Raw genomic sequence first — 14,908 nt, 5'->3', positions numbered from 1 at the left:
GAGATAGGGTCTGACTATGCAGTTCAGGCTGGCCTTGAATTCACTTTGTAGCCCAGGCTAGCCTTGAACTTGTGGTGATCCTCCTGCCTCAGCTTCCTGAGTGCTGGGATTACAGGTGTGCACCATCACAACTGGTCTGTACTGAAAAATTATAATATGAACTCCTTACTAGAAAATATTGCATTATGTTATATTTTTGGATCAATAATGCTATTTGTAGTTCTATAGAATAGCTATACTGTTAGGACATAGAATTTTTTAGGGGCGAGGGCATGGCACACAATATTTGGCAAAAAAGAAAGAAGAAAGGTTATAAATCTCATCTACATACAGATAAAACAAATGTACCAAAATGTGAAGAATTTGGTAAAAGGCGAAGGATGACTAGATTTCAATTTTGTCTTTCAACTCTTTCGTTCACTTAAAAATTTTCAATATAAGCTGGGTGTGGTGGCATATCCCTGTAATCCCAGCTCTCAGGAGGCTGAGGCAGGAGGATTGTTGTGAGTTTGAGGCCAGCCTGAGCTACAAAGTGAGATCATGTCTCAAAAGAAAGAAGGAAATCTCAAAACAAAAAGCTGGAAGAGGCAAAAGCATAGAAAAGCAAAGACAAAAAAAAGAACCCGACACAAAGTATTACTAAGATATACCACATTAAGATTTGCAAACTACTACATCTCAAGAAAAAGGAGCACCTTCAGTCTGTCTAATGTATATATTCTACATTTATAAATGCCAAAAGAAAAAGTTTTGGAAGAATAATGTTACTGGCAGATGAAAACGGGCGGGAGAAACATGCGGGCCTGTGTCTACCACCCAAACCAGATGACTGATTTCAATGCTGGTTTAATCATTCTTACCTAACGTTCTAAATAAATGCATGTTAATGGGGCCGGGGAGATGGCTCAGTAGAATAAGTGCTTGCCTGGCAAGCGCAAGGGCCTGAGTTTAATCCCCGGTTCCACAAAAATAAATAAATAAATACACGTCAAAAACACTGTTTTTTAAAAAGGTAACCCCTAGACCCATTTTCTACTGAGAATAGGTAACAGAAAAGAAGCCCAACCCATGCTGCCTTACTTCTTCGATCACGTTGTTGATTTCAGGTGCTGCTTTATTTGCTCGTTTCTTAATTTGTCTTTTTGCCTTGTTTACATCTTTTTCAACTCTCTTCCAGTCAATCTGAACATAGCCACTGTGACTGGCAATCTGTAAAAATGCAATAAAAATGGCTCTTCATACGGTTCAGGATTGTATACACATTTAAATTTCACGAAATCCACGCAATTCATAAGAAACTTATTCACCAATTTATTATGAAGCATACTGTGCCAGCCACTGAAGAAGAGACGCGTGAGCCCCCCACCTCTCTCCCAGCTCTGGCTCAGTCAGGGAATAGACATTATCCAAATATTCAAATTATACGATGTATAATTTGCTAATAAGATGTGTCTTTTAATCCAACAGATGTGTAATGATTAAGGATCAGAAGCCAAGCAGTTGCTCCATCACAAAAGAAATCTCAGTCTCTCAGCAGCCAGGCATGGTGGCACACATCAATAATCCTGGCACTCTGGGAGGCTGAGGCAGGAGGATCACAAATTCTAGCCCGGCCCAGGCAACCCAGTGAGATGGTCTCAAAATAAAAAAAAAAAAGGGCAGGAGATGTAGTCTGATATGAATGAAGGTCCAGGGTTCAATCCCTAGTACCACAAGGAAAAAATAAAAAAGAATCTAAAATATCCTAATAAAGATCCTTTACTGGGGCCGGGGAGATAGCTCAGTAAAATAAACGCTTGCCTGGCAAGTGCAGGGTCCTGAGTTCGATCCCTGGTCCCGCAAAAAAAAAAAAAAAAAAAAAAAAATCTTTTACTAAACCTTCTGCAGTGCTGGGGATGGCAGCAGGGGCCTCAAGCACAACAGGCAGCACTCTACCACTGTGCTATATCCACTGCCCCTCACCCCACAGCCTTAACCCTCCCCTGCCGCCCCACAAACCCCCCCCCCCCCCCGCTTTTTTTGCGGTACCTGGGATTGAATTCCAGACCTTGTGCTTGCTAAGCAGGCTCTTATGCCACTGAGCTATCTCCCCAGTCCCTTTTATTTGAGACAGGGTCTTGCGAAGATGTCCAGGCTGGCCTCAAAGTTCTGATCCTCCTGCCTCAGCTTTCAGAATTACAGGTGAGCACCACTGTGCCCTGCTGAACTGTGCCGCTTTAATTAAACTGAGAATACTTTGTGGTAATTACTTTGGAAAGTACAATATAAAATATGCTCTATACAAGTTTTACACCATAAATCCTTTCAATGAAACCACTGCTAAATGCTTGCTAATCCTAAGCAAAACTGTTACGTGATGCTACTGAGACACTGCAAAATATGGAGATCGAATACAGTGAATGTAAGCCAGCACGTTAAATTAGTGCCTTCAAATAATAAAATCAGAAGCGGGTGCGGTAGTGGAGCATGCTGCAGTCCCAGAGCACTGGGAGGCTGAGGCAGGACCACCGCAAGCTGGAGTCCAACAGGGGCAACTCAGCAAGGCCCTGTCTCAAAACAAAATCTGCTTTTACATAAGTAAGTTTACTGGAAATCTTAGGTTCTGTTTCTGTGTGAATAATTCCACAGCATAATTTGTTTACTGCCTTTCTTCCTGTACTTATTTACTTATTATTCCCCAAACTCCAGTCTCAGCAAAATCAAGAGGTGATCAAAAGGCAAGTGAAAAGCTTTTTCTCCTAGTACCTGACGCAGCACTTTGGACCACAGGCGTTGAGCTGATAACGAACCGTAGGGAAAGGGCCCTTTTCTACCTACACATTGAAAAGACTTCTGATGCACTTGTATTACGTAATCGACTTGGCCATTATTTTGATGCTTTGGCAGAACTTCACACTTTGCTGACTGTATGTCTTTTCAGTCAATCCAAAGCTTATGAAAAGTCAAGATTGTATGTATATACATGCTTTTTTTCTTTGGTTAGAACAACCCAAAAATCTCTATGCTACCGCTCATTGGCAATCCCTAATTCAACTGTCGTTTTTGAAACTTAACATTTTATTTGATTTTTACTTTTTATTTTTTGGTACCAGGGATCACTCTCAGGACTTGCACTTGCCAGGCAGGCGCTACGCTGCTAACCTAGCTCCCTGGCCCAAGACTTAACATTTTAAATCCTGAAGTTTTTCTAAAAAGTTCCTCTTTGTACCGTGAGTTATACTAGTGATGGAATAACTAAAAACCGTATCTGTATTCCTAGGTTGACCACTTATCTACCCTTCTAATCCCCAGAAAACAAATAAAAGATGCCACCAGGCAGATGAAACAATTGCCTACAGATTATTTTATATACAATATGCAATAAACTTTCAAAATTATTTGTTTGAAACAGGGTCGCATTATGTAATCTAGGTTGGCCTTGATTGACGCATCTCAGGCTGGCCTCATACTCACTATAATCCTCCTGCCTCAGCCTCCTCAGTGCTCGGATTACAGGTGTGCAACACCAGGCTTGGCTTAAAAAATATTTCTACATAGCCATTTGTCACCCAAAATTAATAAATCCAGAGTTACCTGGGATAAAGTTTTTGTAGAATTTCTTCTCACTGATTTCTGTATGTGGCACCGGGGACGGAACCCAGCAGTGTTCTCCCACTGAAGTAATCCCAACTCCCTATGATTTTTTTCTTTTGTGGTCTTGGGGGTTGGTTGGACTCAGGGTCTTCACGATCAGCTACATCCCCAACTCCTTTTAAAATATTTTTCATTTTGAGATAGGATCTTGTTAAGTCACTAAGCTGCCCGGGGGGGGGGGGGCGGCGGGCAGGCTTGAATTTGTCATCCTCCTGCCTCAATCTCCCACATAAGATCTTGTACTTTAAGACTCTTCTATGCTTTAGTGTAAAATATCAAAGAGTTTGCAGGGAAAATGAAAAACCTTGAGGTGCTGCGGACATGAGTATCTCCCTGGCCCTCCTTCCTCCTCACTTCTCAGCAGCCTCTGGGACCTCCCCTCTGCCCTCTCAGCACCACACACACGCTTCCAGCTCAGGACTGATCAGATGGGTAAAGGTATTTGCCGATTACCTATCTCTGCTCATGCCTGTGAGTCTCTACATCCCAAGAGTCTTTCAAAATGTGAGGTAAATGGATGAATGAAACATCCAACCTGGCTCAAATAAGACTTTAACCAAGTACCCAGGAGGATTAACTCACAGGACCTATCATGTGTACTGGTGAGCGAATGATCTCGGAGGCCCATCTGACACAATACCACTCAACAAATTTCTTTGAAAAGTTCACTGCTATTTTCCTGCGGAGGCAAATCCGATCAAACCGAAGGACACCAGCCCAGGCTGAGCAGCAGGCTGAGCACAGAGATGACCAGGTCAAGTAATCTCTTCCTAGTGGGATTCAGGCACAGCCAAGCTAAGTGCCAAGTACCTCCTAAGAAATGGCCATACAGGATGGCACACACCTGTAATTCTGGCTGCTTGGGAGGCTGAGGCAGGAGGAGTGCAAGTTTGAGGACAGTTGGGTAACTCAATGAGACCCTGTCTGACATAAATTTTTTTAAAAAGAGCTGGCACTAATCTAGTTTCTCTTTAGATAGTATAAATCTTTCACCTTTTACTGGGCTGAAGTATATAGCTCAGCGGTAGGTAGCACATTTGCCTGGCATGCTCCACAGCCCCAGTTCTATGCTCAGTGCCACAAGAGCAACAGCTGATGACACAGGACACAATTCATCTGAGTAATTCCAGGGAAAAACAAACCAATGGAATGGGAAGGACATAGGGCTGCAATGACTGCTTTTTAAGCAGTGACTCTGATACAACACTAAAATTCTCAATGAAATTAGGTAGTCTTCATCAGCGTAAAAAGTTCCAAGTTAAAAATTAAGGCCAGGCTTTCACGCAATGATTCATATCTGCTTAAAAGCTATAAATAGGCAGATGGAATCTAACTGGGCTGTTTCATTGGGAAAATTCCCCACTCCCAACAACAAATCATTAGATCATTTTTCTTGGATTTGGTCAGAATTCCCAGAGAATGGAAAATCCCATCACACATTTAGAGTTTTCCACCAGTTTTTAGCACCTAATTCTGAAATATGAACAGACAATCAAAGACCATCAGGTATAGAGGAAAGCCTTTAGAGCAAACACCGGAGACTAGCTACATCTGCAGGTTTCTATCTACGTCTTTGTGTGTCTGTCTGTCTGTCTGTCTGTCTGTCTGTCTAGAGAGAGAGAGAGAGAGAGAGAGAGAGAGAGAGAGAGACAGAGACAGAGACAGACAGAGAGAGAGAGAGAGAGAGAGAGAGAGAGAGAGAGAGAGAGAGAGAGAGAGAGAGAGAGAGAGAGAGAGAGAGAGAGAGAGAGAGAGAGAGAGAGAGAGAGAGAGAGAGAGAGAAACAGACTATGTAACAAGAGCTTTAAAAACAAATCGAGGCTGGGGGTGTAGATTAGAGGTAATCTTGCTTAACATGTGCCAAGGCCCTGGGTTTGGTCCCCAGAACCAATAAATAAATAAGCAAAATAAAAACAAAACAAAAACAAACAACACATACAAAGGCTGAAAAGTCAGAATTAGTTTCGATTTTTAAAAGCAACACTGGGAAGTCAGATGACAATAAAGCAATAGTGAAACCCAGCCAAACTATTAGTTAAATGTGAAAGGCAAACACATTTTCAGACAAGTAATCTCAAAAATTGTATGACTCATGCTCATTTTGTTCAGAAGTGACTAGAGGATACATCATATCAAAACAAGAGAAGAGATCAAGAAGATATGAGGTATAGGAACCAACTCAAGAGAGAGGCAAAGGGAAGATCAGACTGGCACAGGAGGATCCTAGCGTGTGAGCCCTGTACCAGACCAGCAGGAAAGGACTCTGGGACGAGTCTGTCCAGATGATTAAAGTGATATACTATCTGATGCCAAGGGCCACAAAGTGATTTAGACAACTTGGAGTTCTCTAAAGAAATAATCTCAAACTTTCTACTAGAAACAGTAGCCCAAACCTTCCAAACATGGTCAAAGACATAAATTCAGAGATTTAAGGAGCTCGGGGAGCCCAGCATAGGGGTGCATGCTTTAATCCCAGCCCTCTAGAAAGCTGAGGCAGGAGGATCACAAGTTTAGCCGAGCCTGGGTAAGACAGCAACTTGGTTGAGACTCTATCTCAAAATGAAAGGGCTTGCGATATAGCTCAGGGTGAAGGCCCGAGGTTCAACAGCAAGTACCACCCCCCACCTCTCCTATATACAGAATTCAGTGAATGGAAAGACCTCACACAATTACGAAATACCAATGCTTGTGAGCAGAGCATTCAGATGGGTGAGACGGGGGAGAGGTGTGGGAAGAATAGCTCAACAAACGCTAACTGAATTCTCATATTCTGTAACAGGAAAACAACAGTTACCATCTAAAATTGGAAGATCAAGAAAGCCCAATGAACTTGCTTAGGGAAAAAAGAGAATTAAGAGTTCAAAGTGGCTGTCTCAAGTGTAAAGGAAAGGACAGAGGCAGAGGATTACTCTATTCTGGAAGGAACATTGTGCAAGCATTTGACCCTATGAATTACGTGCATGGACGACTTCAAAATGAAAACAGAAACCAAAAGACTTAAAACCATTGTCCAGTTTTATAAACCAAGCGAAGCAGTGGGAGTGGAGAAGGAACAAAGAAATCTGTAACTGGTTGGGACCAATTAGCTGTGACTCCAAGCACCTGGACCTGTCCCACTATTTTAAGATGGCAGTGTAATTAAATATTCCAACATTACTGGAAAAGCTTTAAATTGAAAATAAACTAATATTTATCTTTAAAGATAAGTAAAGGTTATAAAAATATGGAAGTGGGCCAGAATAAGAGGCAATCAGCTTAACAGCCACGACACATTTTTCTATTTCACTTTCCTTTTCCTGAATGTTCCAAGACTTACGGGAAAAGGTAGCTTGACACACACAAGTCCCGGGTTCTGCCTCAGAGACTTCAAAGAACACATGGGCCAGGCAGGGGCAAGTAGGAGGCAGCAATGGCCAAGTGTGGGTTTCAATGGTGTGTACTGACTGAGTGGGCTGAAACGGGCCTTCTGGAAACCTGACCTGCAGAGCAGATGAAAACAGACTCTCCTCTGTATTCTGTGAGCATTTTCGGAAACTACTTCAGACCAGTACCCTTTTGCACTGAACGGAACTGACAACTGCGTTTTCAAAATAGCTAGAGAAATATGTTGTTGATTCTATCACAAACCCAAGTCAAAATCAGCTTAAGCAAAATTCTCTTCTTATAAGCACTAGCACAGTCATCCAAAGGACTAAATTTAGATATTAATTATATTCTTTTTCATTTTTTACCACAGGAAATAAGTGCTCCCGATGACATCATCACAAGAAAATATCTGTCTTTAAAAGGGGTGTTCAGTACCCAACTCAAAATCAGCGTCCATCCCCTTGTACTCCAGGCATCTCCCCTGGTCATCACAGGGTCAGTGGTTTAGCTACTCAAGTCAGGCTTGTTGCTGCAAATATCATTATTTGTAAAATTTGGTATAAATGACTGTTCTCAGTGTCTTTAAAAATGTTGCTAACATTCATTCCCATGAATTTTAACGATTGTGGATTGCATCTGATCTTCAGGGAACATTCTGGAACAATGTATGCCAAACAGACATGAATATCAGATAATATCCCAATAAACATCCTCTAACGGTCCGGTATTTTGAGACCTTATACTTAAGGGGGAAATGAACAAAGTTAAAAGTTTAATCCTCCTGCCTCAAGACCAGATTATAGATTTTTTTCAAAAAACCCAATTTTTCACTTTCAAAATTATAGTTCTTTATTTTTACAGAAAGGTTAGAGATTGTTAATAGCAGTGTCCTCTAGGAAGAACTCTGTAAATAGGAAATGGGCATGCAGAAGCCTGAGTTTTATCAACAGAGAAACAGACCTTCTGAATTTTGTATATGCATGTGAATTCTTTTTTTTTTTTTGTATTTTAGGGGAGGGTCTACAAAATGTTCAGGGCCTCACCACTAGATAGGACTCGTAGTGATCTGCCTGTTTACAGCCTCCCAAGAGCTCAGATTACAGGTGCACGACCACCACACCCAGTCTCATTCAGTCTCAGTGAGCCCCAGGAGTGGGGACGGCATGGCAGGCCCGGGGATCGAACCCCCGGCCCCTGCGCCTGCTTGCAGGTGCTTTAATCCACTGAGCTATTTGGCTGGCCCTTTGTGTTTATTTTTGAGACAGGGTCTTGTTATGTAGTTAGGCTAGCTTTGAACTCATTATGTAGCCCAGGGTGGCCTAGAACTCATAGCAATTCTCCTGCCTCAGCCTCTTGAGTGTTGGGAACACAGGTGTGCACCTTCATCCCTAGTATATGTGAATTTTAAATACAGGCTTTAAATGGTCAGGGCGAGTGAAGTGGGTTACACTATTGGTTTAAATGTTGTCAGGGAGACAGTTCAAGAAAAAGTTGGGGGCTGATGAGGTAGCTCAGTGGACTAAGTGCCTGCTTAGGCAAGGGCAGGGACAGGGGTTTGATTCCTGACACCACATGCCATGCGGGCCCTACCCCTGACCGGGTGTGGTAGCACACACCTATAATCCCAGGACTGGGGAGGCTGAAAACAGGAGGATCACTACGAGTCTGAGCTGCATAGTGAGACCCTGTACAAAATACATTTTTTTAAAAAACAAAAATTTTGGCAAATAATCAAAAATAAAATTTTAATTCTGTCTGTCTTATCTATCTACCTATCTATCATCTCAGTACTGGAGATCAAATTAAGGGCCTTCCCACTGAGCTATATCCTCAGCCCTTTGTGTTACCATGCCTGGGGTTCTTCTTTTGCTTCTAAATGTTTTTTATTAGTGCATGTTTGCAATACACAATGATTACATTGATCATGGAGAGGTAATATACGCACACGATACATCTTAATTCTTTCTACATGTGCTCTTTCTCCCTCTAGTTTCTTTTTTAGTAGTACTGGGGATTGAACCTAGGGCCTTTACCCTCAACTGCAGTTCCTCTTTTTATTTTTCTTAATTTTAGACAGGGTCTTGCTAAGTCACTAAATTGCTCAGGGGAGGCTCAGACTTGCAATCTTCCTGCCTCAGCCTCTCAGAATGCTGGGGTAACAGGTGTGCCCCACCACACCCAGCTCCACACCTGGCTCATTTGAATTTCTGATTTTAATAGTTACTTTAATAATCAAGCTATGCTTAGAGAATTTAACGTGTGGTCTTGCCATGATAGATGCCAGCTTTCAAAATCAATTACCCCTGAAAGTAAAATTCTACCTTCTCTTAAAATAGACTGGAGTGAAATGGCTAACGTGACCTTCTCAGCCCCGAGGGGCTGCCGATGAAGCAAGCTGAGTTAGAACGCTTGGCCATACCTGTAGGAGAAGAAAGCCACCACCTACTGCTGTTGCTGCAAGTTTTCCAACTTTCTGGAATAAAAATCCTGCACACCTTTAAAAGAAAGAACAAAAGATGAGAATGATCCAACAATGGCTAAACTTCTGGAGCTTTCAATGGTACAAACAGCCAGTATACATGGCACACGTTCGCCACCACTGTTCTAAATGCTTGCCTCTTTTACTTTTTATTGCCTTCCTAATAAAACCTTAACATCTCCCAGTTTCTTTTGATCATGTCTGCTCCCTGCTGAGAAACACTCAATGTTTCTTTTCTGTCACGTAGGCTAGTCAAAATTGCATGGTCTGCTAATGTGGTGACTTGGGAAACTGAGGCAGGAGGACAATAATGAGTTTGAGGCCAGCCTGGGTATCCTATCTCAAAAGAGCAATTCAAAAGCACAATCTAAAATTTTCTGAGATTTGCTGCAAAATAAGGGACAGAGAGAAGAGGATTTATAGCAAAAAAGAATATCTACTGAAATTTAATGATGAATACTCAGGTTCATTGTACTTCTACATTTGCATAAGCTGAATTTTCCTGTAACAGGAGGGATTTGTTTTGCTTAATACAGTCAAGCTGTTCCCCACACCCGGCCAATACCCACTCTACCCAACTTTCTGCTCCACTCTAATTAGTTTCCAAACAGGTCATCAATTCTTCATGAGCTATTAGCTCCCTGCTCCTAAGGGTTTCTGCCTAGCTCTGCATATCTAACGAGCCCTACCCTCTAAGGTCGGGATAAAGTTCCACCTTTATTACTGTACTTCAGCTCATACTTCCCATAGCCTCCCTATCTGTGTCTATTTTTTTTTTTTTTGGGCGGTACCAGGGATTGAACTCAGGACCTTGTACTTGCCAGGCAAGCACTTATTCTACTGAGCTATCTCCCCAGCCCTGTGTCTGTTTTCATAGAGCCTGTTTTCTCTCATTTGTCCTGTAATAGTCTGTCTGTACTTCATCAATGAGATCATATTCCTCTAAGTATTTCACATCCATACAGTGCAAAAGAATCCCAGATTTCTAAGTCTAGCTTTCTGTTGGTGTCCCCCCAAAACTCATGTCCCCCCTGAAATCTCACACTGACCTTATTTGGAAATAGGGCCACTGTGGATGTAATTGGATATACACAGTAGGCTCTTAATTGGGAGTCATGTCATCAAACACAGATATACACAGATCACCAAGTAATGAAAACAAGGGGGATTTATAGGAGAAAGCACTGTTTGCCAAACTTGCTAAGTCATATTTATCTCAGATTCTACCTTCCTCATTTTTGGTACAAATGACTGCAAAACTCTATTCCATCTCTAAAATGTTATCAGACTGTTTTCTCCTTTCCATTTTGAAGGGTATCATTACCTTGGTAACAGTTCAGCCTTCCATTACCTTGCTTCCAAACTACTCCAATAGCAAGCTAACTGGTCTTCACACCTCCCAGGTCTCCTAGCAACCACCCATTCCAGGCTTTCCAAGCTAACTTCTACCAATTACAGGGCTTCTTACCAAAATTTGTCTATAGGGAGAAAGCATGCAAGGAGCTCACAATTCCACTTCTCAATTATTTTTTAGTGCATTTTAATATTGGGCTTTGGGCTTTCTCACCAATTACCCATGGCTTTTTTCTTTTTTTGTCTTTTTGAGACAGGGTTTCACAATGCAGTTCAAGGTTGGCCTTGAACTCACTTTATAGCACAGGCTGGTCCTGAACTTGTGGCGATCCTCCTGCTCAGGCTCCCAAGTGCTGAGATGGCAGGTGTGCACCACATGCCTCCTACCCACGGTTTAAACAGATTTTATCATGCCCCCTGATTTATGGGGACAGCAGTACAATTAGCTTATGGCAAAGCAGCTGAATGGCCAGGGCTTACCTAGAAATCCCTAATTACAGGCTTTTTCCATACAGCAGGATTGCTGTGTACATATCAAGAGTAAATACTGCACACCTGTGCCACAGGATCTTCACAGAGTGTTTCTATCATAAGATGGCATCGCTAAAGACACTGAGCCATGATTTTAAGGTCCATATAAAACATAAATCAAAAAACATACATATCATGCACAAACACATATGTAAATTAAATCAATATGAGGTGAATTTAACTTAGCTGGCTCAAGCTGCCTTAAGGGCAGGTCTGATAAGGCATGGGGAGCTGGGGATCGAACCGGGGTACAGGTACAAATTCCCTATGATGAATGTTATCACTGTGTAGATGTAAAATGTACCAATAAAATAAAGAGAAAAAAAGTAGTATAATCTGAACCAGCCCACAAATGCCAGAATCAACTGTGTTATCATCAGTAATTTCTACTGAGCATTTACACTGTTCTCCACAGGGTTGACCATCCTGGAGGCCAGTTCTGCTGGTGGAATTCCTCATGTTTTTCCCATGGCTGGCAAGTCAAAATTTACATATAATTAACTCACATATTTCTTCCTATTTATGCACTATGACTGAATCAGATCCACTACATTTGCTGAACTTGAAAGAAGAAAATATATAAAGGAAAGAAGGATAAAGAGGGAAGAGTGTTTAACACTGGTGGGCAGGAGTCGGGGGATCACCAAAATCCTGATCTCCGAAGGCAGATCACACCAACTCCATCACAAAGAACAGCCTCAAGGTAATGCGCCCCTGAATTAACAGTACTGACCCCACTGAATATGCAGGGTAACTCTGGCCCATTTATAAAAGGACAACTGCCAGGTCCCAATTAAATGTAATGAAAAACATGTTCTCACCAGCCTGTCACGCCACCCATTACAATCTGGGTAGCTACTGAATATTTTTCTACCATAGGTCCTGATCGGTGGCCAAACACTCGATTCCACCAGTGGTGTCTTCTTGCATACTCTGTTAAATCCAACACTTCGTAGGAGTCGTCATCACTTTCATATTCTTTAAAACACAAAATGGAAAAAATGATTTGAGTCAATCGAAAGTCAAAAAATGTCCCATGCATTTTTTTTTTTTTTTTAAATCATAACTCAGGGTCACTTTAGGCTTACAGCTAAAAATGTCCATAGGAAAACTAAGGCGTTTAACTGAATTCCTGAGACTCAGGTCTCAATAGGAGAGAGCCTGGCAATCATATTAAGCCCCCATCACCTTTCCAAAAAACCCACGGACCGCTGGGGATACCGAACCAGGGCCAGTTCATTGTTATACTGCAGTGAGAGGTCACCTCTTGAATCTCAGGGTCAGAGTAGCATTAGGGTCAGAGCTGGGTCCTTCTGTTGAGTGACAAGCCCAGCGAGAGTAAATCAGTTGGGGCGCGGGGGGGACTCAAAAAAAAAAAAAAAAAAAGGAAAGGGGGGGGAACGTTTTAAGGTGCAGAGGAAGGCCAGAGGAGACGGCAAGGCAACACAGGGCTGTGGTGGGGGCAGGGCATCGCTTCTGCTTGAGCTTCCCACAAACAGCAGAAGTCTAGCTCGGAGGGGCTGCTTTAAAACAGCCCCAGGAGCCCTGGCGCGGGGGAGGAAAACACGCCGAGGAGCAAGGTCGAGAGGTGTGAGCCGCGTCCCAGACGCTACTTCGGGCCCTGGCCGCTCACCTTGGGGAGGGGGGTTCCGGGACGCCATTATACCGCCGGCGGCCAGTTCTGGGGTGGTCCCCGCCCGCCCTCTGCTCCCCAGCACTTTAAGGGCCGCTCTAGGCCGAGGGAGAAATCTATGGTCTCTTTTTCCCTTCCTCCCCTTTTCTTTTCCCTTCGTCTCTTCTTTCTCCTCTTCCCGGTTCGTAGCTCAGTCCCCACCCACTTCTCAGCGCAGAATTTTCCGCGCAGGCGCACGGCTGTGGGAGTGAGGAAGAACAACAGGCTGGCGGCCCTGCGAGTGTTTATGGGAGTTGTAGTCCGCTACCCTCCTCAGCTGAGGTCTGAATCATCCCCCTAGAATTTCCACAACCATGATTCTTTTATTTTGCTTTAAAGACTGTCGAGGGGAATAGGTGGAGGAATGGTACACGGTAATATAAAGGGAAAACCTGTTGGGTGTTGAAAAAGGCTCTTCTTGACCAAACTTTAGTAAGAAGGCTCCTCTGAAGCTCCTTTTGACAAGGCTTCTCCCTTAGACCTTGTGTTTGGTCTGCCTGGTCCAGTTATAGTAAGAATCCTGCTAAGTCAGTGTAGTGAGAATTTCCCCCACCCCTGCTATGTCATCACCTCAATATTCAAGTTTTTCCTCCTCCCATCCATGATAACTGATCACCCAGACCTTCCCTCAGCAGGAGTCCTTTGGAATTGGCTTAGCAAGAGTGACCCTACCTTGGAAGTCTCCTCTTCATACTATTCTATCTTTTGATTACTGGGTATAAACCTCCAGCTGTAATTTGCTGTGTTTAAAATTGAGCTGTATCCCACATCTTTATTTTGATAATCTTGACACCCACTTATTTTGAGAAGCGGTCTCACTAAGTCACTAAATTGGGTTCAAGCTGGGCTCAAACTTGAAATCCTACTGCTTCAGCCTCCCAGAGTGCTGGCATTTTATAGGCATGCCCCACCACACACCCTACGAGAAAATTCTCTAAACTGTTTTGAACCCTATACTGTACCAGAATTTAAGTGCTTAAGGAAAAGGGTTTTTGAAAGCTTTAAGAGAAACCCTGTATCAATTTATGTTTTTCTAAAGAGGCAAGGGCTCACTGAAGGAAAGAAACTTTTCTAATGCCCTGCAGCTAGGATTTGGAACTTTTTTTATTTTTTAAAGGGAGTACAAATTAGAATTAAAACAGAAAAAATTACAAGTGATAGAAAATTTTACTTAAGAAAGTAATATGAATTTCACAGTGTTTGTTGTAATACATAGTGTTATCTTCCAATCAGTTATTTATATTACTAGATCTATGCCTATAAAACTGGAAGAAGAAAACAAAGAAAAAACAAAGAAATGTATAAGAAATTACGAAGAGAAAAAGGACAAGCAATTGAAAAAAGGAGACAAAGTGACTTAAGCATTCACTGCTCCCTTCCATAGACCAGAAGAAATGCACAGTACGGTTGCGCAAACCCATCCTGCTTACATACATAGATAAATCTCTTTCCCCACTCCCTCTTCTGTCCTCCTCAACTTGGTAACTCTTGCCTTCTGAATAAGTTAATTCCATTTTCCCAGTATCTATTGTACCTTTCAGATTCCATTTTTTCCTTTCAAGTTCTCATACAAAGGAGACAATATGATGCTTGCACATGCAGGTCTGATTTATTTCAATTTCTCTAGTTGCGTCCATTTACTGACACAGGACTCAAATTTATCCTGTTTTACAGCTGAATAATGCTCCATTGTGTAAAAATATCATATCTTCTTTATTCATTTTTCAGTTGATGGGAATCTAGGTTGTTTCCAGGATTTAGTTATGACAAACTGTGCTGCGATGAACATGTGTGCGCATATATCACTGTGGTATGAAGTTTTCAGTACTTTGGGAAAAATACCCAGGAGGGGAATAGCTGGCTTGAATGAAAGG

The 14,908-nt window shown here is 42.3% G+C and overlaps 1 protein-coding gene across 1 annotated transcript in view; it reads right to left on the bottom strand.

Moving 5' to 3' along the window:
• The window catches only part of Fundc1 (FUN14 domain containing 1), a 16,187-nt gene extending 2,986 nt beyond the window's left edge, over positions 1–13,201 (bottom strand). Inside the window, exons 1-4 of the mRNA XM_004645312.2 lie at positions 12,996–13,201; positions 12,184–12,340; positions 9,419–9,494; positions 1,081–1,209 (exon numbers count right to left, since the gene is read on the bottom strand). Of these exons, the coding sequence (XP_004645369.1) occupies positions 1,081–1,209; positions 9,419–9,494; positions 12,184–12,340; positions 12,996–13,023 (390 nt within the window). The 5' untranslated portion in view covers positions 13,024–13,201. The remainder of the gene's footprint in view (positions 1–1,080; positions 1,210–9,418; positions 9,495–12,183; positions 12,341–12,995) is intronic.
• Positions 13,202–14,908: the final 1,707 nt, after the last annotated feature.

This window comes from Octodon degus, unplaced genomic scaffold, assembly GCF_000260255.1.
Source record: "Octodon degus isolate 3935 unplaced genomic scaffold, OctDeg1.0 scaffold00223, whole genome shotgun sequence".
Taxonomy (NCBI): domain Eukaryota; kingdom Metazoa; phylum Chordata; class Mammalia; order Rodentia; family Octodontidae; genus Octodon; species Octodon degus.
The sequence above is the reverse complement of the archived record's forward strand: the minus strand, read 5'-3'. Positions and strand labels throughout refer to the sequence as shown.